The 25,991-nt window shown below is 44.0% G+C and overlaps 1 protein-coding gene across 2 annotated transcripts in view; it reads left to right on the top strand.

Annotated features, from left to right (window-relative positions):
- The window catches only part of Dusp22 (dual specificity phosphatase 22), a 48,230-nt gene extending 28,754 nt beyond the window's left edge, over positions 1–19,476 (top strand). Inside the window, exons 4-8 of one of the 2 annotated variants that reach the window (XM_051194495.1) lie at positions 630–679; positions 12,745–12,819; positions 15,635–15,806; positions 16,711–16,783; positions 18,945–19,476. In XM_051194495.1, coding sequence (XP_051050452.1) covers positions 630–679; positions 12,745–12,819; positions 15,635–15,806; positions 16,711–16,783; positions 18,945–18,991 — 417 coding nt within the window. In that variant the 3' untranslated portion in view covers positions 18,992–19,476. Of the gene's footprint in view, positions 1–629; positions 680–12,744; positions 12,820–15,634; positions 15,807–16,710; positions 17,198–18,944 lie in introns of those variants that run through there. The other variant, XM_051194494.1, reaches the window with a different exon arrangement.
- The last annotated feature ends 6,515 nt before the right edge of the window (positions 19,477–25,991 follow it).

Raw genomic sequence — 25,991 nt, 5'->3', positions numbered from 1 at the left:
GTGTTGGTTGACATGGAAGACTTTAGAACTACAATGACCATCTTTGTAGAGAAGTGAACCAATTTTGTTTCTTTCTATGAAACTCCAGTTTAGCATGATTTAAAATCATTACTTTGGGGAGTTTTCCCCCCTCGAATCAGTTTATTGTGTAAACTTATAGTGTTCTGCAAAGCAAGCAGCATCGTTTCCAGGTTCCAAAGGCCTAGCAGAGGAAATGTTATTCTTATAGCATTAAAATTGATATAAAAGTCTATGGAATGACATCAAAGTTTTCAGCCCTTTTTAAGGTGCTGACTAATGGTGCTTCCTTTGGGGATATTCAGGATTCAGAAGAAACATAGAAAGTGTGAGAACAAGTGCTAAGATGGGCTGTGAGCTTTAACACTGAAGTGCTCAAATGTATGCTGCTTGTAGATTGAAGCTTGAATATTGACATGTCCATGTAGGAGAATCAGGAACCTGAATTAAAGAGTTTTTCCTCGGTTCCTTGGCAACAAAAGATGAATAAAAACTTCTCCTTTTTATTTTCTTGTTTTTTGACCTGAGAAAATGCTTCCCTTAAATATTTTACTTCACTGTGTATCATATTTTTAGTTTTATTTATATACATTTTTTTTATCTTTCTACAGGGAGTTAAATACCTGTGTATTCCAGCAGCAGACTCACCATCTCAAAACCTGTAAGTTTTTTTTTTCTGCATTATTTGGAGAAATTAAAAACAAATGCAGTGTGTGTTACAGCAGTGGTTGGGCCAGCTGAAATGCAAACACAGGATTCTGAAGCAAAAATGTAAACACTTGTGAGCTTCTCTGGAGTTGCTGGTATCCCCAGGAAGAGCATGTGAGTCTGCAGTAATCAAAACTGGCTAAGCCAATGGCTGAAGGTACCTTGTTATTTTCCAGTCCTACTGTGAAACATGAAGGCTGGGTGTCCACAGGAAAGCTCTTTTTAAGACCTAAAGTCTAGGGAGATGGCTCAGTCAGTAAAGTGCCTGCTGGGCAAGGACCAGAATTCAGGAGCCCAGCATCCATGCAAAAACTAGAACAGGCACATATCTATAATCTCAGTACTAGGGACCTACAGATAAATTGATCCTCAGAGTTCATTGCTCAGAGAGTCTAGCAAAATTATTGAGCCCCAGATTCAGGGAGAGATACAGAAAACACTGGTTACAACCTTTGGCCTTCACATACATGTACTCATGTACATGTACAGGCACACACATACACACACAATGTCAAGTGTGGAGAAGGTGACTTCATAAAGTGTTTCCTTTGCAAGCTGGAGATCTGATCTCCAGAGGTATTGGCAGTTCCCAGAAGGGAACTCTTCGGTGAGATTATCCAGCCTGTGAGTTGAAACCCTAGGCCAGTGGAAACTATCTTAAACAAGGAGTGGAAGACCAACCAATACCCAATACCCAAGTAAAGAGACATGAATTCTAGTATTTTCTTAACCCAGTATATCTAAAATGTGCTTATTCTATGTAAAAAATATACATGTTAAATATAAAAATTCCCAAGACAGTTCATAACCATGTCCTCATACTGTCTCAGCAGTCTAGTGTGCATTTTCTACCCTGAGATCTCTCTTCTGTTTGGACCAGCTGCATTGCAAGTGGTCTATGTTCACATTCAGTTTATGTACTTTTCCCCCATCGGACAGTACAGACCTAAAGCCTCACTGAACAGAGCGACTTTGTCTTTCTTGTTTACCGAGGCCAGTTTGTTGTGATTTTATAACTGAATACATCTTTGACATCATTTTATCCTATTTATCTTTTTCCCTCTAAAATATATGCCTACAATTTATTTTCTCTCTCTCTCTACCTCCCTCCCTCCCTTCCCTTCTTCCTTTCCTTCGTGTGTGTGTGTGTGTGCATGTGTGTGTGTGTGTGTGCATGTGTGTGTGTGTGTGTGTGTGTGTGTGTGTGTGATGTCTGTGCATGGGTGTGGGCATGTGCTTGTACACTTAAGTCAAAGGACATCTTCCAGGAGTCAGGTTTCTTTTTTCATTCTGCGTTCCAGTGATCTCACTCAGGTTTCAGACTTCTGCAGAAGCATCTTTATCCACCAACCTGCATCACAGGGTTTCTTTTTAACCCTTTAAGAGAGATAAACAATTATAGCTCACCTCAATGGCAGCATCCACATTGAGCAATGGTGTAGCCTTGAGAAGCTGGAATGGAGCATTGGAGACAGTGCTAAGTACAACAAGCACCCTTGATCCCAAATTCATTAGCATGAATAGGTGATAGTTTCCTGGGCCTGCATTTGACCCTTGCAGGCTGAGATGCTAGGAACTCCATCACTTTACGAATCCTACTGAACCTGGCCTCTGATTCTTTGTCCATCTTGGCCTGGATGTTGGGGGCCAGCATGACAGCTCTACTTACTCTACTGGAACTATGTGTTACTGTTTCATTAAAAGCACCCCAGATTCAATTAGTATTTTTGAGTCTAGAAGACGACAGAGTTCATCTTCCATTGTGCATAAGTGCTGGTGCATGCAAATCTGTGTCAGTGAGGAAGACTACATGCTTGTGTGTCCTCAACTGAGAACAGAGAAATCATGGATCAAGCTGTAACTTTTAAAGACCTTCCTATTGGAGGAGTGATAGGGTAGGTCTGCAGTTCAATGGGTAGCCAGGCAGGGGACACAGGGAATATATAGAATTAGACCAAGAAAGTACTGAGTACATGGGAAGTTGGTACAAACATGTTCTGCCTGGGCTGGGGATTGTTTCTACCCTGACTCTTGATGTTTCAAAGAGAGGTGAGAGTTTAAGACTCAGAAAGGGAGAGGCAAGATTTTACTAGGAAAACAAAGTAGTAGCCTACCCTGGAAGGAGAAGCAGCAACTTTAGAGAACTTCCTTCGTGTCAAGAAACAGAAGTGGTTGGAAGGGCATGGTCCCTGCGGAAGGAAGTGAGGCGCTGCCTTTCTCCGAAGACCACAGCAATCTTCTGCCCTTGTTTTGATGACTATTTTTATAATGATTGCTTTGCTCACAACTCTAACCATGATTCGACCATGTTGTTGAATGTGTCAATACCTGATTAGCAGGAATCAAACTGTAACCTATCCTAGGCATGGGATGTCAGGACACACAGCCCCTGGTCTTTGAGCAGCTGTAAGATTTTAGATTTTCTAGGAGCTAAGTTCTTGCACATCAGTGATCTAATACAAGCACTGACAGTCCTGCATTTTAGACAAATGGACAAGACAGCTGTCAGAAAGTCCCACATTTAGAACCAGACCCACCTACCATAAGCAAGTCATTTTAACTAGTCTACACTTATATTCTCTCACCTGAAAACATCAATCTCTAGGATTTGGGGAGGCAAAACCATATGTACATGAGCATATATCTGTGAACTCTAGGCATTTTGAAAAGTATAGATCTATGTCTGCTGCAGTAAGTATCTTCAGAGTTACAGGAATGATTTGTGGAAATAAGTTTTGGTGACAGCTAAAGTTTTGTTTGCCTATTACCAGTGAAGGTGATTGAGTGTCTTCATCTCTTTTCTGTTGCTACAACAGAACATCTGAGATTGGGTAATTAATACAGAAAACAAATAAGTTTTATCTCATAGTTCAGGAAGTTTGAAGTCCAAGATTGAGACCTGTACTGCTTATAATACTACAGTGGACAGATAAAAAGAGTGAGCGTGTGTATAAGAGATGAAAGCAGGGCCAGGTGCTTGAGACATGTATGAAGGCTCTTTGCCTATGACCCACCCACTTTATACCCAGCCTCTCTCCCAATAAACACATTAGGGGAAGAGGCATTCAGACTGTAACAGTGATTGTGATTCCATGATAGAATCAAATGCTTTACCTGAAGTTGGCAGTTGGAATCTTACCTCTGTGTGATCTAACTCATTTAGGGTTTCTTGTCTTTACTACTCACTAAATATGAGGTCAGAATGAACCTTCACTTTCTATATCACCAACTAATGTGGATGGCCAGGAGATCAGTATGCTTTTCAATTTTACTTATTTTAACAAAGATTATGTTTGGAAAATATTTATTTATTTTAATTTTATGAATATGTGTATTTTGCTTGTTTGTACCTGGTACATGCAGCACCCACAGAGGCTAGAAGATGGTTTTGAATTCCCTGGAAGTAGAATACAGAGTTGTTAGATGCCATGTGGGCACTGGGAATTGAAGTCAGGTCTTTTAGAAGATCAGGCAGGATTCTAACCCCTGAGCAATCTTTGCAACCCAAAGATAAATATTCTTAATGTTTTGAGTTAAAAAAAAAAAAAAAGCGAGATAAAGCTTAAGTATTTTGTAAAACTTGCTATTGGTAACCCAGACGCTTATCCACAGGCAATCTTCCGTCTGACCACATTAGCTTCTGATGCTTGTCCCCTCCCTCGGTGATAGAACAAATCCTGAAAGTCCATAATGCTCACTGTTTTCAACTTAGATATCGATTTTTAAAATGATTTTCAACTTTGAACAAGATGCATTATTTCCTACATCTTGGACTGGGGACATACTTAGTGGTAGAATGCTTTCCCCCTCTGATAAGATAAAAATTAAATATTTCTTTCTCTGCAAAGCCCTGAACATCAGGAATTCGGGCTGATTTTGCTTAGAAAGAAATATGTGACCTTTGACACGTCAGTTACCTGGTTTTCAGTTGCTGTGAACTGCAGGAAAGTTGGTTTTCTTTTTTGGCCTTAATCCTAGAGAATCTCCCCCATCTGACCTTCCATGAACTTAAAATGCAGAAACCTGGTTAGAGATAACATTAGTAGAAAATTTTAGCTCAGTTCCCCCAGCCACCTAGCCTGCCCAAGTCAGGAAATATAAAAGTTCAAGTTCTCCGTGTCCCAATAACCTCACAACCCTAGTGTGGTATGTTTTGCATGATGTTGTCTCAATGAGAGATATGCCAGAGTGGGTGTTAAGTACACGCTGTGCATGTGTGTCAAGTGGCCAATGCTGGCTTAGTACACGAGGGTTTGGGAACCCATTTGTGTTGGTTTTCTCTAAAGCAAGCCATTTTAACCTCCTCACTTAATAATCTGCCTGTCTCCTTGGAGATTTAGAGTATTGCGATGATTAGGAAATTGGGTATTTTGTTAATTCTTTAGTATTTGTAAAATAAGGTTGTAGTCTCTCTGTATTCAAGTAAGGAATGCTAATGTGCTAATGCATTTTCAAAGTAGATGCTTAGATATATATTCATCTGCATTTGCTTATTCTGTTTTTTTAACTATGCATTTAGTTGGTGTTTATAGCCAGACAGTGCTAAATTGTTAATTCTTTCCTTTTCTGTGAAGTCTATGGAGTTGGGTCATAGGCTCTAGAGCTTGTAGCATCCCATGGTTACAGCAGAATCTATGGTGTTCCGAGGCTTCAGAACCAAATGATGTCTGTATGGGGAAGTGAGCATGAGCACTACACAGAGCTCTGTGAGGACATCAGGGAATATCCTGCTCTTAGTTCTCCACCCAGTCATTTTGCTATGTTGTCTGTGTATAGAGGGTGTTTGTATTCCCATTTGCCTTTTTTCTAGTTGTATTGTTAAAGAACAGTTTCAGTTTTTCAAGGTCAGAGGCGGGTGAGCCCTTGCACCACTGTGGCTGTATTTCCAGGTAGTTGTAGAAGTCTTTGCATCCCTCAGTGGTGCTCTCCTGCTCATGGGATAAATGAAGAACCCTGGAAATGGTATAATGTTTGCTCCAGCAGCCATCAGTCTGCTCCAGCAACTCACACTGTCCTTGTTACTCTTGAGTTAAACTAATCTTTTGTGAAATGAAATGATGCTGTGTGGAAGGGTAAAGAGATACTTTTGTTTTCCTGTTTGTTCTCAAACATCTTTTTAAATGAATACATCTAGCAAAATGAGAATTATGGTATACACATCCTCCAATTCTTGTTAAATGGTGACAGTTCCTGCAACATAAGGTTTGGGAGTCACTGTTCCAAATGTGAGTTGTCTCTATTTAATGCTGGGGGTAGGGGTGGGTGCCTTCAGCAATCTAGCTGAAAGATGGGCAGAGGAGCCTGAGGTATCTGGACCATTTCATCCCAGGAAGACTATCCCATCATAGAGTGTTCAACACCTTTGCTTTAAAGGATGGCAGATGGCAGGGGGTCAGGGTGGGGGTTAAGTTGCTTGCCTTTGCTGGGATTTTTCTCTACATACACTTGGATTCAGTTGGAGAAGAGAAACATCATGTATGTCTGTGGCCTTTGCTGTCAGCACAAACTCATTTGATCCACTGGCCTTGAAGTAAGACCCACCACCATTCCAGGTGGCCAGGTCCCTGGGCTCCAACCCCAGTAAGCAAAGTGCTGAACCTAAGGACACTTACTGCATCACACTTGGGATCATGGCATCTAAAATCATGGGTCTTAGAGCAGCAAGAATCTCCACATGAGAATATTATGTGGTGTGTCTTACAAGCTTCATCTGCCATTTTTTATTGAGTTCTCAGAAGATGAGCAAGGTCCACCTGATTACTCTTAGCCTCTGAAATGGAGAGGGAGAGGTCAATGAGAAGAGGTCGGTTTGCACTTTCTGGGCTCCCTGCTAACCCACGTGAAAACCCTCTCTCCACCAGAGCTCCCCACCACCCCTGAGGTGGTCTCTTAGGACCGTTGGCACTGTTGGGTGAGTATAATACACCTGTAGACATGCTTCCTTCTGCAGACAGGCCTGTGACACGTCTCTGTGTGGAAGCAAAGGTTAACTACCACCCAAATGAAGAGCACAAGAAGGAACTGGTGTCCATGCAAGCAGCATGTGGTGGGGCACTGCTGCAGATTTGTGCTTCTGCTTCAAACTGCAGTTGAAAATAAAAGAACCCAGACTCTGGGTATTTCCCACTGTGGAGGAGGGAGTTCAATGACCAGAGCTTGGATCTATGTCATTCTTCCCTGGAAATAACCCCCCACACACACACACACACTCTGTCTGCATCACCCAGTTTTAAACCAGAACAGCAGTGGGCCAGCCCACCTCCTGGTCTTTCTTGTAAAAGGCATTTCTAGGAATGTCTGCCTGGCTTGGCCTTATGCCTGATTTTGTGTCTGAGTCAAGTCTAATGGTGGAGCTCTACATCATCTCCCTTGGCATCACTGTGCTCTTAGACTGAGACAGTTGGTGTCCCCATTACAGATATCTGCCCTGGGTCTCCATAGACCTTACTCCCAGCACATTGGTGGCCATTAATAACATCCCATGTGCCACCTTGGTTTAGCACCCATCACATGCAGACATGCAAACCAGAGGGGGGAAAGACTTTTCAGGGGGAATAGGTGGGGCCACATTCCCAGGCTTTTCAAGGCCTCTTTACATACTACTGTGGGATTTTTACAGGTCTGGGTAGTGCTCAGCACAGGTGTGGCAAGGCTGACTCTTGAATCCAAGTTCTACCTTACAGTACATTGGAAGCCTGGTTTCATAATGCATGAATTGGTGACATGCCAGGTATGAGAAACAAATTTAAGAAGGGAGGCCTCAGTGAGGAATTGGCCTGCCCTCTTAGCAAGCTCTTAATGAGCCTGTAAAGTAACTGCTTCCTGAAGCCTCTGAGTCCTGTGTGCACTCAGAGAAACTTCTGGCTTTGCACTACAGTGCTCACTTCAGAACAGCGAGGTGGTCTGTGGCTTCTTCCTTCATCTGAGTGGCACTCACTCATTGCTTTCTGGTCTTGCTTTTATGGCGCTGGTACTCTTTTCCTTTTCCCTGCTTATAGACCAGTGATCCCCAGCCAGAAAGGAACCCACCAAAAGGTAGGACCTGGAGCTGGGAGATGGACCCCTGCACACTCTTGACAACTATCCTGTGAACAGCCTAAGGAACAAAAGAATATGCCATCTGGCCATCCCCTGATGTTCAGCTGTTCTGAAGGGACTTTAGAGTCTGGAGAGCCTGACATGTCTGAGGGCTAGAGTCCAGGCCCTGTCTACTTCAAGGAGGATGGGCATCTCTGTATAAGCCATGAGGCAGATTGAAGCCTAGTATCTTGTGTCTGTGCCTTGGTTAGCATTTTATTGCTGCGATGAAACACCATGACCAAAAGCAACTTGGGAAGGAAAGGGTTTATGCCATCTTACAGCGTGCACATCATCCTAGGAAGTAAGGGCAGGAACCAATGCAGAGGTCATGGAGGAACAGCTTACTGGCTTGCTCCTCACGGCTTGCTCAGCCTGCTTTTGTATAACGCACAAGAACACCTGCCCAGGGGTGGCACTGCCCAGTGAGCTGGGTCTTCCCACATCAAACATTAGTCAAGAAAATGCACTACAGGTTTGCCCACAGGCCAATCAGGTGAAGACATTTTCTCAATTTGAGTTCCCTTTTCCAAAAATAACTCAAGCTGTGTCAAGTTGACATAAAACTAGCCATCATGGGACACTTCTTGCCTAGGTGAGGTGTCTTGGGCTTCCTGAGTTAATTTCTGGTATGAGAGCGTGCATTTGGCTGTAAGTAGACTGTCTCTGGTGGTGTCTCAGTGAGTGTGAATGTAGAGAAGCCCGAGTGTGGACTCCCAGGGCTGCCAGAAAACCTCTGGTGTCTGTGAGAGCCTGGCTTCCCATTCTGCACCTTACCCTGGAATTCTGTGCTTCTACTACAGCTCTTAACATGACTTTCATAGCTCTCTGGTTAGGGGCTAGACATAGCACATTTCTTTCCTCAGAAAGAGAGACCTTTGCAGAAATTCTCTTCCACAGCCTTCTTTTTCTTTCTCTGTGGCCACAGCTGGCAGAAACAGAAGATTCTCAGAACCTGAGAACTCTGCTGCCCCAATCTGAATCAGTGTACCTAGCCTGCTTCGCTGTGGTGTCAGAGCTGTGTCCGGGATATCCTGGTCAACTCCAGGTCCCTAGTTTGCTTTGTAGCTTGGAGGCTCTGCTCTCCTGCTACAGCCCTGCAACACATGTACTGAAGACATTCTCTCCACCAGCTGTTAGGTTGCTCCTGCACCTACCCTTCTCACCTAATCATTCACTGGACTTCTGAGTACTAGTGTTGCCAGGTGTATGGTTTTAGCAAGGATATATTTGTGCCTGCTTTTGACCATTTGGGAACAAAGCTGCAGTTCTCTGAGCACTATGTTTACGTCTAGGAGTCTTTTCTCTGGAAAATTATCAGAAACTGGTCTGCTGTGCTATGCAGTGCTGTGCCAGAGACTTCTATACAAGTTTGGTGTCTTTAGGTTGGTATACTTGGAATTTCCACTTGCAGTGACTCTTCTAGTTGTTGACAGGCATGGTGTGCATGTTGTATATATATTCATCTCAATAAAAATGTTTCCTGCCTGTCTTAGTTATGATTTCTGTTGCTGTGAAGAGACACCATGACCACAGCAACTCTTATAAAAGAAAGCATTTAATTGGGGATGGCTTATAGTTTTAAAGGTTTAGTTCATTATCATCATGGTATGAAGCGTGGGGGCATGTAGGCAGACTTGGAACTGGGGATCTGCAGCCAACAGAAAGTGAACTCTCACAGTGGGCATGGTTTGAGCATATATGAATCCTCAAAGCCTGCCTCCACACTGACATACTTCCTCCAACAAGGCCATACTACTCCAACAAGGGTACACCTCCTAATAGTGCCATTCCCTATTGGTCATGCATTCAAACACATGAGTCTATGGGGACCATACTACAAAACACCACATTCCACTCCCTGACACCCATAGACTTGTAGTGAGAACATAATGCAAAATGCATTTAGTACAGCTTCAAAAATCACCATTGTTTGTAACAGTCTCAAACTTGTTTAAAGTTCAAAGTCTCTTCTGACACTCATGCAGTGTCTAAAATATAATCCCCTGTAAAATCAAAATTTAAAAAATCACATATTTCCAACATATAAATGGTACAAGATATACATTACTGTTCCAAAGTGGAGGAAGGAGAGGATAGTGTAGAAATATTGGACCAAAGCAAGATATAAAACCAGCTGGGCAAATTCCAAATTCTGCATCTCCATGTCTAATGTCAAAGAGCTCTTCATATCTCCAACTCCTTTCACCTTTGTTGACTGCAATGCACTTCTTTATTTTGGGCTCATTCCACTCCCTGTTAGAATCAGGATCCCATGACTCTGGCATATCCAGCATTTTGGGGTCTCCAAGGTAATCCAAGCTTCACCTTCACAGCTTTATATAGTGGCCTCTCTGGGCCTCCGTATGGAGACACTCCTGCCACATGCCTGGCCTCAGAGGCTTGCCTTAGTTTGGGAGGGAGATTCCATAACCCCTTTTTCCTGTTCTTGACTCTAAAGCCAGAACCACAGAGCCAAAGCTGCCAAGTGCTGCTGCTTCCTGGGGCTGTAACATGGTCTCCTTGTTCAATTACATCTTCATCGGATTTCTATTTTTGATGGTTTCCTTCACTGTCTAAGATTGGCTGTTTTGGAACGTGCTCTGTATGGAACTTGCTCTGTAGTCCAGACTGGCCTTAAACTTCAGATCTGAATGCCCCCATCTGCTGAGTACTGGAGTTAAAGACGCATCACTATGCCTGAACCTAAGCTGTTCTTTAATTCCTTTTCACAAGTTGAAATCTTAGCTGGGTGGGATTTTGTCCTGAGGTCATCACTCCCCTTATTCCATTTAACATCAGGCATTTCTTTAATCTATCTATATAGGGTTTATCTCCATTGCACTTTCTGGTGCCCCCTTTTCCTCAAATTGTACATTTTGTGCTTTTCCTTTCTCATCTTGCTCCCTTTTCATTATAGATCTTCGTAAGAGTGAATCCGAATAACTGTACAAGGGAGGTAATACTTGGCTGTTTTAAGATTTCATCTGCTATTGGAATCAATCCAAAACTCTTCACTTAGCCTCAAGCAGACTTTTCAGACAAAGGCAAAAATCAGCCATATCCTTAGCCAAAAATATCACAAGAACAAGTCTCTAGACCACATACTAAAATTCTATTCCTCTCAAACCTCTTGAACCAGGCCCCCACAAATTCAAATCACCATCAGCCCACTGTCTTCCATGCCATTTCTAATATGGCCCATTAAGCCCCACTTAATGTATTTAACTGTTCTTCTAATCCAAACTCCCAAAGTCCACATTTCTCCAAACAAAAACACACCCTGGCTTATCACAGCAACACCTCAGTCCCTGGTACTAACATCTGTCTTAGTTTGGGTTTCTATTGCTATGAAGAGACACTATGACCACAATAACTCCTATAAAGGAAAACATCTAATTGTGTCTGGCTTACAGTTTCAGAGGTTTGGTCCATTATCATTATCGGGAGAAGCATGGCAGTGTGCAGGCAGACTTGGTGCTGGAGAAGGAGCTGAAAGTTCCATATCTTGATCTGTAGGCAACAGGAAATAATCTCTTACACTGAGTGTGGCTTGAGTATAGAAGAGCCCTCAAGGCTCAGTTTTACAGTGATATACTTCCTCCAACAAAGGCACACCTAATAGTGCCACTCCCTAAGGGTCAAGCATTCAACACATGAATCTACAGAGGCCATTTCTATTCAAAATACCATACTACCTCTTGCCAGCATAACACCACTTTGTTTTTCGTAGCAGTAGCTGGATTTAACTTGTCCTGCAATTCTATAGGGAGAATTATTTCTCACCAGTTGTCTCTCAGCCTGTCATAAAGCCTGGTAAATGGCCAGTACTCAGTGTTTATAGAGTGTAAGCAGCTTTGGTGTTTCTGTGCTTTAGAAGACACCTAAAGGTTTAATACACCCGGTAAAATGTCTGGGACTACCCCTAGAAACCTTTACTTGACCTATGCTCCAGAGTAGATTCCGTCCATATGTGCAAGGCATACACTGCCAGGAAACTTGACCACAGATCTCCTGAGTAGTTGTGTGCTGAACAATTACCCAGAAAAGAAGTGACCCAAAAGGATAAGGGTCAGAAGAAAGAACGGTGACAGTCACCATCATTGCAAACTGCAGAGTTCGCAAAGCTTACTGATACTCTACCCATGTCTCCTCTGTGAGCCATCATCCTTGCTTTCTGAGTCATGCTTGTAAGGCCACAGAGAGTGGCAGAATGAATTGAAATTAAACTTTGCTTTCCCCACAGCTCCAGTGATGAGAGCAACCAGGGAAGTCTCTAGGGATATCATTACAGCCAGCACCTCAAAGTTCTCCAGGGTGTCAGAAATAAGCCAGCTTCTAAGACTTTGGAATTCCACATAACAAGGATACCTTCCTCATCCAAACTCTGAGGCTGCACAATGTTCATAGCCAATGTAGGGGCAGAATGAACATAAGAGGTTAAGCAACCATGTGTCAGTCACATGGTTTGAATTGAAGATAAATTCTGGAAAATTCTGATGATTGGGGGCCTTCTACGCCTCGTTGCGCCTGTGACCAACTAAGGCTGAAGCAGCTCTGGTCCCAGTATGGTCTGGCTCTAGATGGGGCAGACTAAGACAGTGACTCTCAATCTGTGGGTCATGACACCTTTGGGGTCAAAGGACCCTTATAAGGGTCACCTAAGACTATCAGAAAACACAGATATTTATATAACAATTCTTAACAAAGGTAGCAAAATTGTAGTTATGAAGTAACAATGAAAACAAGTTTCTGATTGGGGGTCGCCACAACATAAGGAACTCAGTTACAAGAGTCTGCATTAGGAAGGTTGAGAACCACTGCTGTAGGACATCTTAGGAAATCCCAGAAGATGTTTCTTTTCATCAGATGTTAAATAGTAAATGTCACTTTTGTTTTGTTTTTTGTTTGTTTGTTTGTTTGTTTGTTTGTTTTGTATAGGACAAGACATTTTAAAGAAAGTATTAAATTCATTCATGAGTGCCGACTCCAGGGTGAGGGCTGTCTTGTGCACTGGTAAGTATGACTATTGATAATGTTGTCATGGTGTGATTTCTAATTGGTGTCTTTTTTATCGTAGCTGTTTTTCTAATGCTGAAGTAATTTACATGACCTTATAAAATAAAGCATTTAACTGGGAGCTCATGGTCCCAGAAAGTTAGAGTTATAACCATCGTGGTGAGGATGGCAGCAGTCAGGCAGGGAAGCTGCTGCTGGAACAGTAGATGGAGACAGGTCTTGATCTACAAGCATGAGCCAGAGAGCTAACTGGAATGGCCTGGGCTTTTGAAACTTGAGAGCCCAACGTCACTGTCCTCCCCAGTGACACCTCCAGTAAGGCCACACTTCCTAATCCTTCTCAAACTATTCCACTAACGGGAACCAATAATTTAAGTATATGAACCAGTGAGGGCCTTTCTCATTCAAGCTAGCACACTCTGTCTATGTGGTTAGTCGGAATCTACAGCACTCTGTAGATTCTGAATCTCACATGCATACTGTTCTGCAGTAGTCCTTGTTTCCTCTTGATGTAAGAAAATTGGTTTTGCTTTTGTTTTTGCTTCTGTCACTGCTAGAATTTCTAGACATTGTTGTCAAGGATTATAAGCACAAAACACTGTCATTCCTAGCTTGATATTTTATTAGAACATCATCTTATATGTCAGTTGGTCCTGTTGGGCTCACACCAGGCCCCATGGTGGCCATTCCAAAGCCCTGCCTTCTCCTCCCTACTCTGGTAGCAACTGTAGCTGTGTAGAGATACATTTCTGTAACAACAACAACAACAACAAAAAATTCCTTTCCAATTTTAGGTTGGGGCTTTTGTTGTGTGTGTTTGCCTCTAGTACTTTAAAGTGATCCAAGCAGACTTAGAATTAAATATTTTATCGACAGACACCCACCCACCTTTAGTCTGCTGTACTTTGTATTATAAATGGAAAGTCAACACTCCGTATCCATTGATTGCAAATCCATGATTTCAACCATAAATCAAAAATATCCATCATGTACACGTTTTTCTTGTCCTTACTTCCTAAACAATATAGGATGACAGCAACAGATGTTGAGCTGGCACTTGCATCATCATGTGCTGCAGTGTCACCTAGAGATACATGAGATGCATGAAAATGTTTGGGAGAGTATACACAGATGGCACCAAGTACTGTGCCTTTATGAGACCTTGAACACCATGGATTCTGGTAACCACAACAAGTCCTGAGACCAGTGACCCATGGTCAGAAAGGTCACCTGTGCCTGTACATAAACACACACACACTGACAAGAAAGGCAAGCCAGCATACTTAGTAGGGGTGGTGTTTGTGCTTTAATTTTCACCTGGTGAGTTCTAAGTGAGTATTATCATTGGTGATGATAATAATAGCTTGCACCATTCTGGAGCCATGGCTCTGTCTTAGTTAAAGTGGAGATTGATCATATCCTCTCTGTCTTGAATGATGTAGGATATTAATTTACTGAAAGTATAAGTCTTGTGACTGAGTGAAAGCAGCAGCAACCCTCCCCCTGCCCCACCCCACAGCACAAGAGAATGTGAAGTGGTAACCCTTGGTGTCTATGCTCATGGTAGTCCTGCCAGGATAGAATAGATAGAGAAGCCACATCCAAAAGCTGTGAGCCAGTAGTCCACAAAAGCAGAAGAGGACATGAGATAGTTCAATAGCTTTAAGAATGGTGTTTTGCATATTTATACAGATTTATGTTTATATATTATATAATGTACAATATTTTTGCTATACTGCTTCAAAAGCAGGTAATATAATCAATATAAGTGATTATAGTTTCAACCTTCCATTGCATTTAGATTCAAATACCTAGGGAGTGCAATTGGGAGCAGTTAATAGAGATTCTAAAACTCCAATCCTGGACTCTCTCCAGGCTTCTGGTGGATTCATATCAAAATTGTAGCCTAAGAGCAGTTCCTAATAAAAAGCTCTGGTGATGAGCTAGTGCTTAAGAGGGGGTTTATGATTGTTGTCATTAGAATGTTTTAGGGTTGTAGTCTAAGAATTCTTGTTAAATGTATTTATGTATTCGGAAATTTTTCAGAAAACAAGAACACTCTCTAAGCTTCCCTATGTTCCGTGATTGATAGAGCACTCTGCAGAAGCACAGCCTTCTGTGTCTTAACTTGCATATGCATTTAAAATTAACCCCTTGATGGTGTGAACCAATCAACGAACCAACCACTGTTGCTTGCAAGCACCCTGATGACTGCTTTAGAGCATGGAGTGTTCAGTCGGCCCACCATGGTGCTCTGCTTGGTTAGATCAAAACAAATCCAGAAGCTAAGGTTTGGAAACGGCTTCTCTAGTCCATGAGCTTTTTTTCTGTGTTGAAGATGGGTAGTCAGACCTTGAGCATGCTAGGCAAGTGATCTACCATTGAGCTGTATTCCCAGCCCTTTCGTGACCTTTAAAAGTCATTGACTTGTCCTTTATATATGGTAGCTAAGAAAGGCATGAAGCCTTTAGGATTTGAGTGGAATTATTGCAAAGGGTTGGAAGGCATAAGCACCTCACTGTGTTGCAATTACATTATTGCCCAAGGAAATAGAGACTATTCAGGCTGTTATCCTATAGAAACGATATGGACATTTAGGCTGAAATGCCTATAAGATGGTTAAGCTCCAGCAGAGCTGGAGTAGAGCAAAGTTCTTGGTATATTCCTGAGTAATTCTCTGGTAAGCTCTTGCCTGCTTCCATGAAAGCCTCAAGGTAGACAGACTTTCTATAATGAGGTCCTTTGGATGGGTGGAGTGGTGGATCTGTTCTCAAACTGTTATTGCAACATGTAAGCTGTCTTGGTTCCGCAGCCTGGCTGGGGTCTCCAGGAGTGTGACACTGGTGATTGCATACATCATGACTGTCACCGACTTTGGTTGGGAAGATGCCTTGCACACTGTTCGAGCAGGGAGGTCTTGTGCTAACCCCAACCTGGGCTTTCAAAGACAGCTGCAAGAGTTTGAGAAACATGAAGTGCAGCAGGTGAGTAGTTCTTGGAGATTTTTCAGAGGTAGACAGCCACCCTGGGCCATGCCTTACACTTTGAGAATTGTGGCACTTGAAACTGAAAGGCCCACAGAAGTTATAGGGTCCAAGGTCTTCCCCTGCATCCCTGAGGATGTCTTCCCAAGTCCCTGGGAGAGTCCTCCCACATCCCTGAGGGAGTCTTCCCGCATCCCCCCAGGGTGTCTTTCCGCATCCCCAGGGTGTCTTTCCACATCCCCAGGGAGTCTTCCCGCATCCCCAGGGAGTCTTCCCACATGCTCCTATGCTGCAGCTGTGCTATGTGGCTGTGTCTGGTTCTTCCTGTCAGCTTGTTTCCCTCTGGGTATGGTTACCATTTTCTGGTTTGGCCTACTTTCTTCTTATTTTTCTTTTTCATATCTCAGCCTTTAAGCTATTACAGTCAACCAGATGACAGTGGAAGGGGTTATTTCCTATATTAATTATGGCAACTCAAGTATCCAACTCAAAAATTCTCCCTGAATTCTTTTCATCAGTCCTGGCTGTCACAGGCAGATGGCACGAGAACACATTTTTCTTGCATCCATTTTAGACCCCTTTTCTACAGACAGTAACTGTTTCAGGTTTACAAAGTAGATGGATAGTTCAGCAGATGTTCAAGTCTTGAACCCATATTGTTGAAGGAACACCTCTTTCTTTTGCTTGTCATTGGCTGTCAACCACAAAGCTGTGATAGCCTGATGCCCTTTTATTTCCATGCTGATACATGGAAACTTTACCATTTCTTACGTGAAAGCTACTGTGAGTGAGTGTGTGTGTGTGTGTGTGAGAGAGAGAGAGAGAGAGAGAGAGAGAGAGAGAGAGAGAGAGAGAGAGAGAGAGAGAGAGAGAGACATTTGGGATTTGTTTACAACTTTTCCAGTATCGACAGTGGCTGAAAGAAGAATATGGAGACAACCCATTGCGGGATGCAGAAGAAGCCAAAAGTATTCTGGGTAAATATAAAGAGCAAGGGCGCATGGAGCCCCAGCCTAGCACCAGGCGGTGGAGCAGCTTTTCAGCCCTGTCTCCTCTGACCTACAATAACTACACGACAGAGACCTAACAGAGAAATCTGATGTTTCCTTGCTGCTACGGGTCTTCTGGGTTGCCTGATGTGCTGGCTACTGCCTCTGAGGACTACAGAAGGAGGTCACAGCAAGGTGGACCACTCAGGGCTCCTTCCCCAGCATCCCTAACCTGCCCTGCTCAAGGCCTTTTCACTCTACCCATCTTCACCCAATCTTGGCCTCTCCGAGCTTGCTGTGCCTGGGATGCTGCTAGACTGCTGTGTATTTATTGTATGTGTGCAAGAGTGTGTATGTGCATGCATGTGTGCCTATATGCCTACAGATGTATGCATTGTGAAAGAGTATACATGTAAATGTGTCTTGGCATGTGAGAACTGAGTGTTTGTGGTGCTGAAAGTTATAAATCCCCTGCTGCCAGGATTGGAATGGCCACGTTGAAGTCATTTGGAGTTGGCCTCTGAAAAGCTACTCACCAAGTAATAGCCTGTACCTGTGAGCAGTGAGAACTCAGGGCATGAGCATCTGGAAACTGTAGTGTACTAGAACCTGAGATGATGCTGAGGAGGAAGGGACTGGCCCTTCCAGCAGAAGGGTGACATAATCCCAACAAAAATTTTGTGTGTAGAAACAGGACGGGACTTCTGAGAATTACATTGGGCTTGCTAATCTATCAGACCATAGCGCTCCTGCTGCCTCAAATCATACTCCACTTGCCATCCAGTCATAGCTCTGAGTCCCACTTGGTGCCTGCTCTGTGCAGGACCAGCATCATTTGAACTCCATGGAAACAAGGAGGACCTGAACTGTGTAGCCATGCACCAGAGGTCTGGCCTGCTTCCTGTTTGCTCTTACACACTCCAGCCTCTAGCTGGCCTCATGCTGCAGGGACCCAGTCTCAGGTTTGCATGTACCTGCAGGAGTTGGAAAGAAATCACAGTTATCAGACACCATAGCAGTTTGTGTTTTAAAATGCCTGAGTATTTACTGAGCTCATTGGTGTAGGCTGTGGACTTAATCTTTGACCTCAGCTACCTCGTTAGATTTATTTCTCTCCCTTCCATAAGGCTAGGATTTCTTTGATATCCCTGTCAATTCTGCTTCATAGATGAAAACGTTAGTCATACTGCTTTTGCTTTTGAAACCAAAGAGAAAGACATTTATGTGATTGAGCCATTAAAATTTTTCAATTTGGGCTTCCATGAGGTTTTCTGGGTCAAACCCCAGATTCTGGCCATGAGAATCCTCAACTTGAAGTTTGTGGCAGCAGGCACCCCAGAAAGCTTTGCACAGTCCACTCCTTTATGCCAACTCACATTTCTTAAGCATGCAGAGCCATATGAATGAAACAATACACTTATTTCCCCCTAAAAAGATGCTGCCACCAGCTTTCTCTGAATCCCATCACTAAAGAAGGCTCTGAACAAGAAGTGCCGCCCTCCTGTGTGTTTGAGTATGTCAGATTTAAGCTTTTGGAGGCCTAGGGAAAGTGAGATTGCCAACTCTGTGTGTGCAGGCCCTGTGGCTGTAGTGAGAAAGGTGTCCATGAACTCACCGTCTCCAACTAAAACAATCTGCTTTTTAAAAGAAGCCAGGAAAGCTGGTAGGAGAGCTACAGAGTAGACGCGAGGCCCTGGCACTGGAGAGAGAAAGTCGGGTGCAGAGCAGTAGGGCAGTAAAGTGAAACCTAATTGTATGTACACGTGTGTGAGCAACTGCTTGTGTGTACAAGTGTGTGGGCAGCTGCTTGTGTGTATACGTGTGTGAGCAGCTGCTTGTGTGTACACGTGTGTGAGCAGCTGCTTGTGTGTACATGTGTGTGGGCAGCTGCTTGTGTGTATACGTGTGTGAGCAGCTGCTTGTGTGTACACGTGTGTGAGCAGCTGCTTGTGTGTACATGTGTGTGGGCAGCTGCTTGTGTGTACACGTGTGTGAGCAGCTGCTTGTGTGTACACGTGTGTGAGCAGCTGCTTGTGTGTACATGTGTGTGGGCAGCTGCTTGTGTGTATACGTGTGTGAGCAGCTGCATATATTTCCGTAGGTTCTCAGCTGTCTTAACCTTGTTGCCAGTAACGTTCTTTCTCCACAGCCGCCCCGGGAATTCTGAAGTACTGGGCCTTTCTCAGAAGACTGTAATGTACCTGACGTTTCTGAAATATTGCAAAGTTCAGGCTGGTGCTGCCAAAACGAAAAGTGACGTAGAGTTTATTTTTAAGTGTCCAGTAGGAATTTGTAAACATGTTTGTTTTTCACTTTAAATTGAATGCATGTATAATCATGTTGGAATACATTCAGAACTATGGAGATTTTGTAACAAGAGAAAATATCTTTGCCTTAACTCCACTGCTGTGGTAACCCTTCCACCTGACGGATGCTCGTAGAAGAATCTCAAGAGCTCCTTCACACCACTGTGTTCTGTTTCATAATAGTAACTGCTTCTCTTGAACACTACCCAGCATGGAAAGCTGGCACCTGGAGAAAGTGTAGTGCAAACTCTGCCCTCCTGTTAGGTTCTCCAGCTCAAGACATGTCTCTCAGTCTGTGTTTTATCCACGGTTGTTGAATTACCAAACACTACTCACTTTCATTAATAAAGGGCAAGTCAACCAAGTCTAACATCATGTGCAGTGTATTCTTATGTGACATGTGAAGATCACGTGTGCTTCTCTGTGCAGGATCACAATGCACCTGGTCTTGGCTCAGAAGACATGTTTCCTTCCAGAAGGCAGACAGCACGTGTTAGTAAGGACATATAACATACTGTCAGATGACTGAAAGAGAAATAAGAATGTCTTGGGATTGCTGGGGCTGGAGGTGTAGCTCAGAGTAAAACCCATACCTTCTATCTTATCCCTAGCAACAAAAAGAAAACTTCATTTGTGGGTGTAAAGAAATTCAGACACAGAAGTGAAACTTTCCCTGCAGAATGAAGATTGAGTATTTTGCTCTCTCTGGGGTTAGTTCATGTACCACAGGGATACACTGTCCAAGTAGGCCACAAACTCATTCCAAATCCACTTTCAGTTCTTAATATGAAAGAACTCAAAACCCTCTTACAGAGCAATTTAAGGCCAGCTACAAAATTTTCCTAGTCTAAATCTGGTGAGGATTAATGTAAAGGAGAGGCAGGTGATTTCAGGAGCCGTGGACATGTCTCCCAAACCCACTGTGAGACTGTAGGGAAAATGGTACAGCACAAGCCAGGTCCCCTCACAGTCTGAGGAGAACTGTCATGCATACATCAGGGTAAGAAAGCACAGCAGGAAACCAGGTTCTTTGGCCAGAAACCAAGTCCACCTGAGCCAATACCACTTGTAGCCTGATGTCCCTTCCTGCCTACATCTCACCATGTAACCACATCTGATGCTAACAATCACCATTCCTACACTTTCTAAACTTAGAAAAGGAAGTATTTCACTCTCTGAAGGCTCAAACTTGAAACTTGCACCTACTCCAGGTAAGTTCCTGAGTAGCAGCAGTCCTGTTGCTTTTGTTTGGAATCTCCCTGCCCAAGGATGGCATTGATGTGGTTAGACTAGAAGCCTGAGCACTTTGTCTTTATGACCAAACCTAGTCTAGTACTTGTACAAGATGCTGAAGATGAGACATGGGACTATACATATATGTGGGGACTTTGGCTTGTAAGATTAGGTGGGTCATGGACCAGTGAAGTTCTCTGGCTGGTTTTCTGCAAGTGCAGGTCCATTACAGCCTGTAACTTAGCATCACTATCCACAAAGGGAAACAATTCACCTCATTCCCTCATTGATATGATGGCATCTGTCTTCATCCCAGCTGGGCCCCAGGACAGTAAGCTGGAATAGAAATTGCCAAGCAGTGAGGTAGTACAACCATTTGTTGGGAACACCAGCTCCCCAATAATGACATGAATACTTATTATTAATTATAAAAGCCAAGCCAATAGCTTAGGCTTGTTACTAACTAGCTCTTACAACTTAAATTAGCCCATTTTTACCAATCTGCTTTTTTTTGTCTCGTGGCTTTATTACCTTTACTCCGTTCTGTCTATACTGCTTCCTCTGTCTAGCTGGCAGCTCCCTCTTTGTTCTTCCCAGCATACCATGTGCCAGGAAATCCTGACTAGCTATGTATGGGTCATTCAGCTTTTTATTAAACCGATCAGAATGACACATCTTTACAGTGTACAAAAAGATGATTCCACATCAGGATAGAACAGTGCAGCTGCCCCTCACTGCATGCAGTAGAAACACTGTTCCTGTTTAAGGGAGGGCATCTTGAAAACAGTGCAGCCTCCTTTGAGACCTGACATCTAAGTCACAGAGTCACTGTGATGGGAAGGAATGAGAACCGAGGCTGAGGCTGCACAGGTGAGTAAAACTGAGGGTGTGAGAACTCTGGAGCCACAAGCCAGCCCCAGTGACTAGAGAGTGACAGAGCACAGGCAGTGGCGAGCAACCGCAGACCAGGCTGTGAAAGGACTGGCCTGGCCAGTCCGGTGCTGGTGTAGGCTCTACTCCCTTACCTGAAATGCTAGGAACTAGAACTGGTTAGGATTTGGGCTGGATTACTGATTAGAACATTTTCATGAGCGTCATGAGTTATCTTAGGGACAGAGTCCTCCATAAATCTAAAATACATTTGCTTCATATGTGCCTTGAGCATGTAGACCTGACATGCTGACTTTTTTTTATACAGTGTCAGCACATCTGTATTTTTACTGTTGCTTTTTGCCTGATATATCAAGTGTGAGATTTTTCCATTTGTGGAAAAGATCAGTGTTCAATGTTGGATTTGGGAACATTGTGGGTTTCACTTTTTTTTTATTTTAAAAGCAATCAGCCTATAGTAGCAGTCATTGTCACTTGCAGAGGTCCCACTACCATCACTTTTCACTGGCCTTTCCTTACCACCTTCTGTGGCTTAACCCTGAGCCAAGAACATCACAAGGAGCTAAGGGCTATCGACTGACCCCCTGGACCTGGCAGGAACTCACTGAATGGTGCTGAAAAGGCAGGTGTGTGATCTGTGTGCACATGGAAGGCACTCTAGTGTCCACACAGATGAAATGTGAAATGGTGTGTTCTGAGCCACATTAGAGTGTCTGTGACTGGAGGACAGGTTCCGGTTGTCCTGAATTACATGTTCCATCATGAAGTCAGTTACATTCGTGATTTTTTTTTATAGTTAAAAAATGAAAGTCAAATTAGTGCATATAGCAGACCCATTAGCAGTGACACCAGATGTGCAGGTTTCAGTAAAGTGGGGAGGTCACTGCTGTAGGTCTCAGATGGTACCCAGTGATGCGCTTAGCTTTGAGTTTGATGGAAGCTACTGATGTACTAAGTCAAGTTAATCTAGATGTTTTGCCTGATAGAATGATGTCAGATATAGAGGTGGGTGATAAATGGCTACTGTGGGGACCAAAGAGCCCAAGATGATGTTAGCTCTGGATCTACAGCATTCTGCCTCTCTGCCATCTGTCACTCGGTCTAGAGAATTTCATTTCACACTCTGGTGTTGTCGAGAATGGATTGGAGGCCCATAGGAGGCAGCCATGACCACTATCCAGGTGAGAGAAGGCAGCACTCTAAGCCAGGTCATGCTAATGGTGATGAGAACCCAACACCAGCAGGCAGACTGGAGTTGGGGGGAGACTAGGAGAGACAAGAATTGAGTGACTGTGAGGGAAGTGAGGGCTTAGGGACCTGCCTGCTCTCTGGGAGCTTGCTGCCAACACTGGTACTTTAGTATTGTGTCTCCTGCACTACACAGTAGTGTGCCTCTGCCAAGTGAAGATTAGGTGTAGGGGAAATGCTAAGGAAGAAACTGACAGGTCTCTAAGGGGACTCATCCCTGTGTGCAAACACCCTTGCACAGTAAATACTCAAGCTTGTCCACCCACCCAGAACACAGTCCGAGGAACCAGACTCACTCACATTAATGTACAAATCAGCCTCCACTTTCCTAATTATCGAGGAGGAAACACTGGCTTTCTTAAAGATTGATTTTGTCTCCTGGCCAAGCTATCTCTCCCATTGTCAGAACTCCTGGGGGATCAACTTGGTCCTTGGGCTACTGTGCTAGTTACTTTTCGTCAGCTTCACACAAGATGAGGTCATCTGGGAAGAAAGAACCTCATTTAAGAAAATCCCTCCATCAGATTATGCTGGAAGCAATTCTGTGGGGCATTTTCCTGATGAATGTAGGAGGACCTAGCTCATTATGGCTGTACTTTCAAGCCCTGGACACATGGTTCTGAGTCTATAAGAAAATAAACTGAGCAAGTCATGGAGAGCAAGCAAGAAAGCAGACAACATTCCTCCACTGTTTTTGCTTCTGTTCCTGCCTCCTGATACCTACCTTGAGTTCCTGTCCAGACTTCCCAGGATGATGGACAGCCAGCTGTATGGCGATATAAACCCTTTCCTCCCAAGTTGCTTTTGGCCATGGTATTTATCACAGCAATAGAAAACAAATTAGGACAGGTCTGCACAGTAAGAATAGCTAGTCAGAATGTGAGCCTGAGAACTGGGGACCTTGCCCTGACCTAGCTGCACACCCGGGCAAGCGTGCTGTTGCTACAGCCAGTCCTGTGTACAGGGAAGACCTGCACGTTTCCCGAAGGCTCCTCCCCTTGCTAGGCAAGGCTGCTTCTCCAAGAAAGATACTCTGATGGGTTGCTGGCAGATCACCACGCTCCTATCACATACTCTGCCAAAGCTGCCGACAGTCTGGCATATTTCTGAGAGCCCCAACCTTAAACGTTGGTATTTGCACTTTTCCCTGAGGAAAAACTCCAGCTTGTGGCTTTTTAGTCTACTGAGCAATAACTCTCATTTCTGTCTTGGCAGAAAACCTATTATTTATTCACAGGTGAATTCGGTTGATGGAATTGGGCGCACACATGCACACACTCAAGGAGTCTGTTTTTATTGGTGCTTTTTTGTTTATTTGTTTCAAAGAAATCCTTAACCTCCAGGAGAGTAACATGTGCTATGTCTAGGACTTGCCAAGCTCAAATACCTGGACATTCACGTCCTCAACTGGTTGGTACCTGTCGGTGACCTAGGAAGCATATGAGTCCATCTCCTTCAGCCAGAGCTGGTTACTGTCACTTTGCATGCCAGCCTTTGGTCATAGAAATAGGGAACACACAGAGTCACACCCTTGCCATCCCACATCAGATGGCTCCTCCCATCCTGACCCTGAGTTATTAATAATTTTATTAAGAATGTGCTTTCAACACTCTGGTATTTATATATGTACTTAACAAGAAATCACCAAGACTGCAAAGGGTGGTTCCGCTTCCCTTATTGCCGGAGAAAGGGAGAAACAAGAAATGTGCCCGTGACTCCCTACTTGGAAACTTCTTTCCCTTCTTCCACTCAGTGGCATCTCCTGGTCTTCAGATGTACCAGCCTACAACCAAGGGCATGGGCACCATCTCATGTCCTGAGAGCTGTCCCCTGTGCTTTCTTGTCTCCCAGTCACAGCCCGAGACCTTGAGACCGGTGATGCCAAGTAACGGGGTGAGATTATTTTTTAGTGTCACTGCTGCCAGTGTCATAAATTAGCGCCCTTTCTTTTTGCAGCTCGGGTTCAGGGGGCTGCAGGAAACATCTGATGTGCTCTGAGTGCTGAGCCCACATCTTTCCATCATGGGAAAGACTTGCCAGCACATGTTTGAACATCTGCAAGTTGAGGTTTATTTTGGCTCCAGGTCTCTATGCAAACTATTGATGATAAGAGTTAGTAGCTCACAGTTAATTTTCCTGAAGCCTTTAGTTCGGTTATTAGAAACTGGTCGCCAAAAGAGCTATTTTAGTAGGTGTCTGAAAGTATGGGCAGTTCAATATTCTAATTGTGAGAGGTGTTAGCTGTTGACTTACAGGCTGGGTTACTGCAAGAGATGTTTGGAATGGACCGTATTGAACATACCGTTCATACAAAGGTCGGTTTTTAAAAATAGCGTCAAGGCCTGGGGAAGGATCTTACTGGAACATTTCCTTCGAGGAATAATGCCCTTTGGGACCATTCTGGGGGACAATGCTGACTGGCCCAAGGAACCAAAACAGTATATAAGGGGCCACTACTTGATAGTCAGCACAGTCTTAATTATAATCTCCATTGCAAGGAACAGGTCCGAAACAGGACAACTGACTATCTCAGCTCTTAGAATCCTCTTAGCATGGTGTGCCCTGCTCTCAACCTCAGCTCTTGTCCCCAGGAGCTGCTAAGGCAGTCTAAACAAGAATCAGATTTTCTGGTGAGATGCTTTGCCCTAGGGAAACCCAGAGCACCTCTGGGAAGCCATGTTGGAAAATGAAACTCAAAAGGTTATTATATGTGCATCAGAGAAATGCTACTTTCTGCTTTGCAAAAGGTGTGTTCTTCGTGGCCCTGAGCCCAAAGGGTACATGTTTCCTTCAGACCTCCAGTTTAGAAAGAACCCTGTCATGTGCCTGGGCCCCAAGTAGGATCCTCCTTGGTCTTGTGTGAAGCCATACTGAGGCGGTGGCAGAGGGAAGACAGAGGTGTGAGGAGAAGGAAACTCTGCTGAGCTGTGGGTGTTGGCTGCTTACAGATTCAGCTCTGCCTGACACTGTGGTAAGGGATGGCCTGAAATGGCCTCACAACCTTAGAGTCACTGCCCTCCCTCTCACAAAATGCCCTGTTGCGTTCAGGGCGTCCCCCAGTTGTCTTCTACCTGCCCAGGGGTGAGAGGCATGGGTCCAGGTGATACAGAAGAGTGAAGGTCCTAACTTAGTGGATGGCCCAGGGCTCCTGGTTTAACCATATAGGCCTGGGAATCACAGGCCAGGCAGGCTTGGCTGAGGCCCAGTTTGATCCAGTTCTCTGGAACACTTGGGGGAGTCCCAGAAGAGTTCACCCATCCATGTGAGGAATTTCTGCTGCAACAGAAATTCCCTATGAGAGAAGAGAGGGGTCGGATGATTCCCTGTCTACTGGAACAATGATGTGGCCAGCTTCCTAGGTAGCATTTGCATTTGTGAATTTTCTCATCCCTAGACACCTCCCCTCCAGAGAGCACGAAAGTCACTGAATAATGGCCAGCTGTCATTGAGCCTATACCCTCAGAGCAGGGACTGAGGCCTTTTCTCTTGAAATATCATCATGGAAGTCTTATCACAGA

The sequence above is a fragment of the Phodopus roborovskii genome, unplaced genomic scaffold, assembly GCF_943737965.1.
Source record: "Phodopus roborovskii unplaced genomic scaffold, PHOROB, whole genome shotgun sequence".
Lineage (NCBI taxonomy): Eukaryota > Metazoa > Chordata > Mammalia > Rodentia > Cricetidae > Phodopus > Phodopus roborovskii.
The sequence above is the reverse complement of the archived record's forward strand: the minus strand, read 5'-3'. Positions and strand labels throughout refer to the sequence as shown.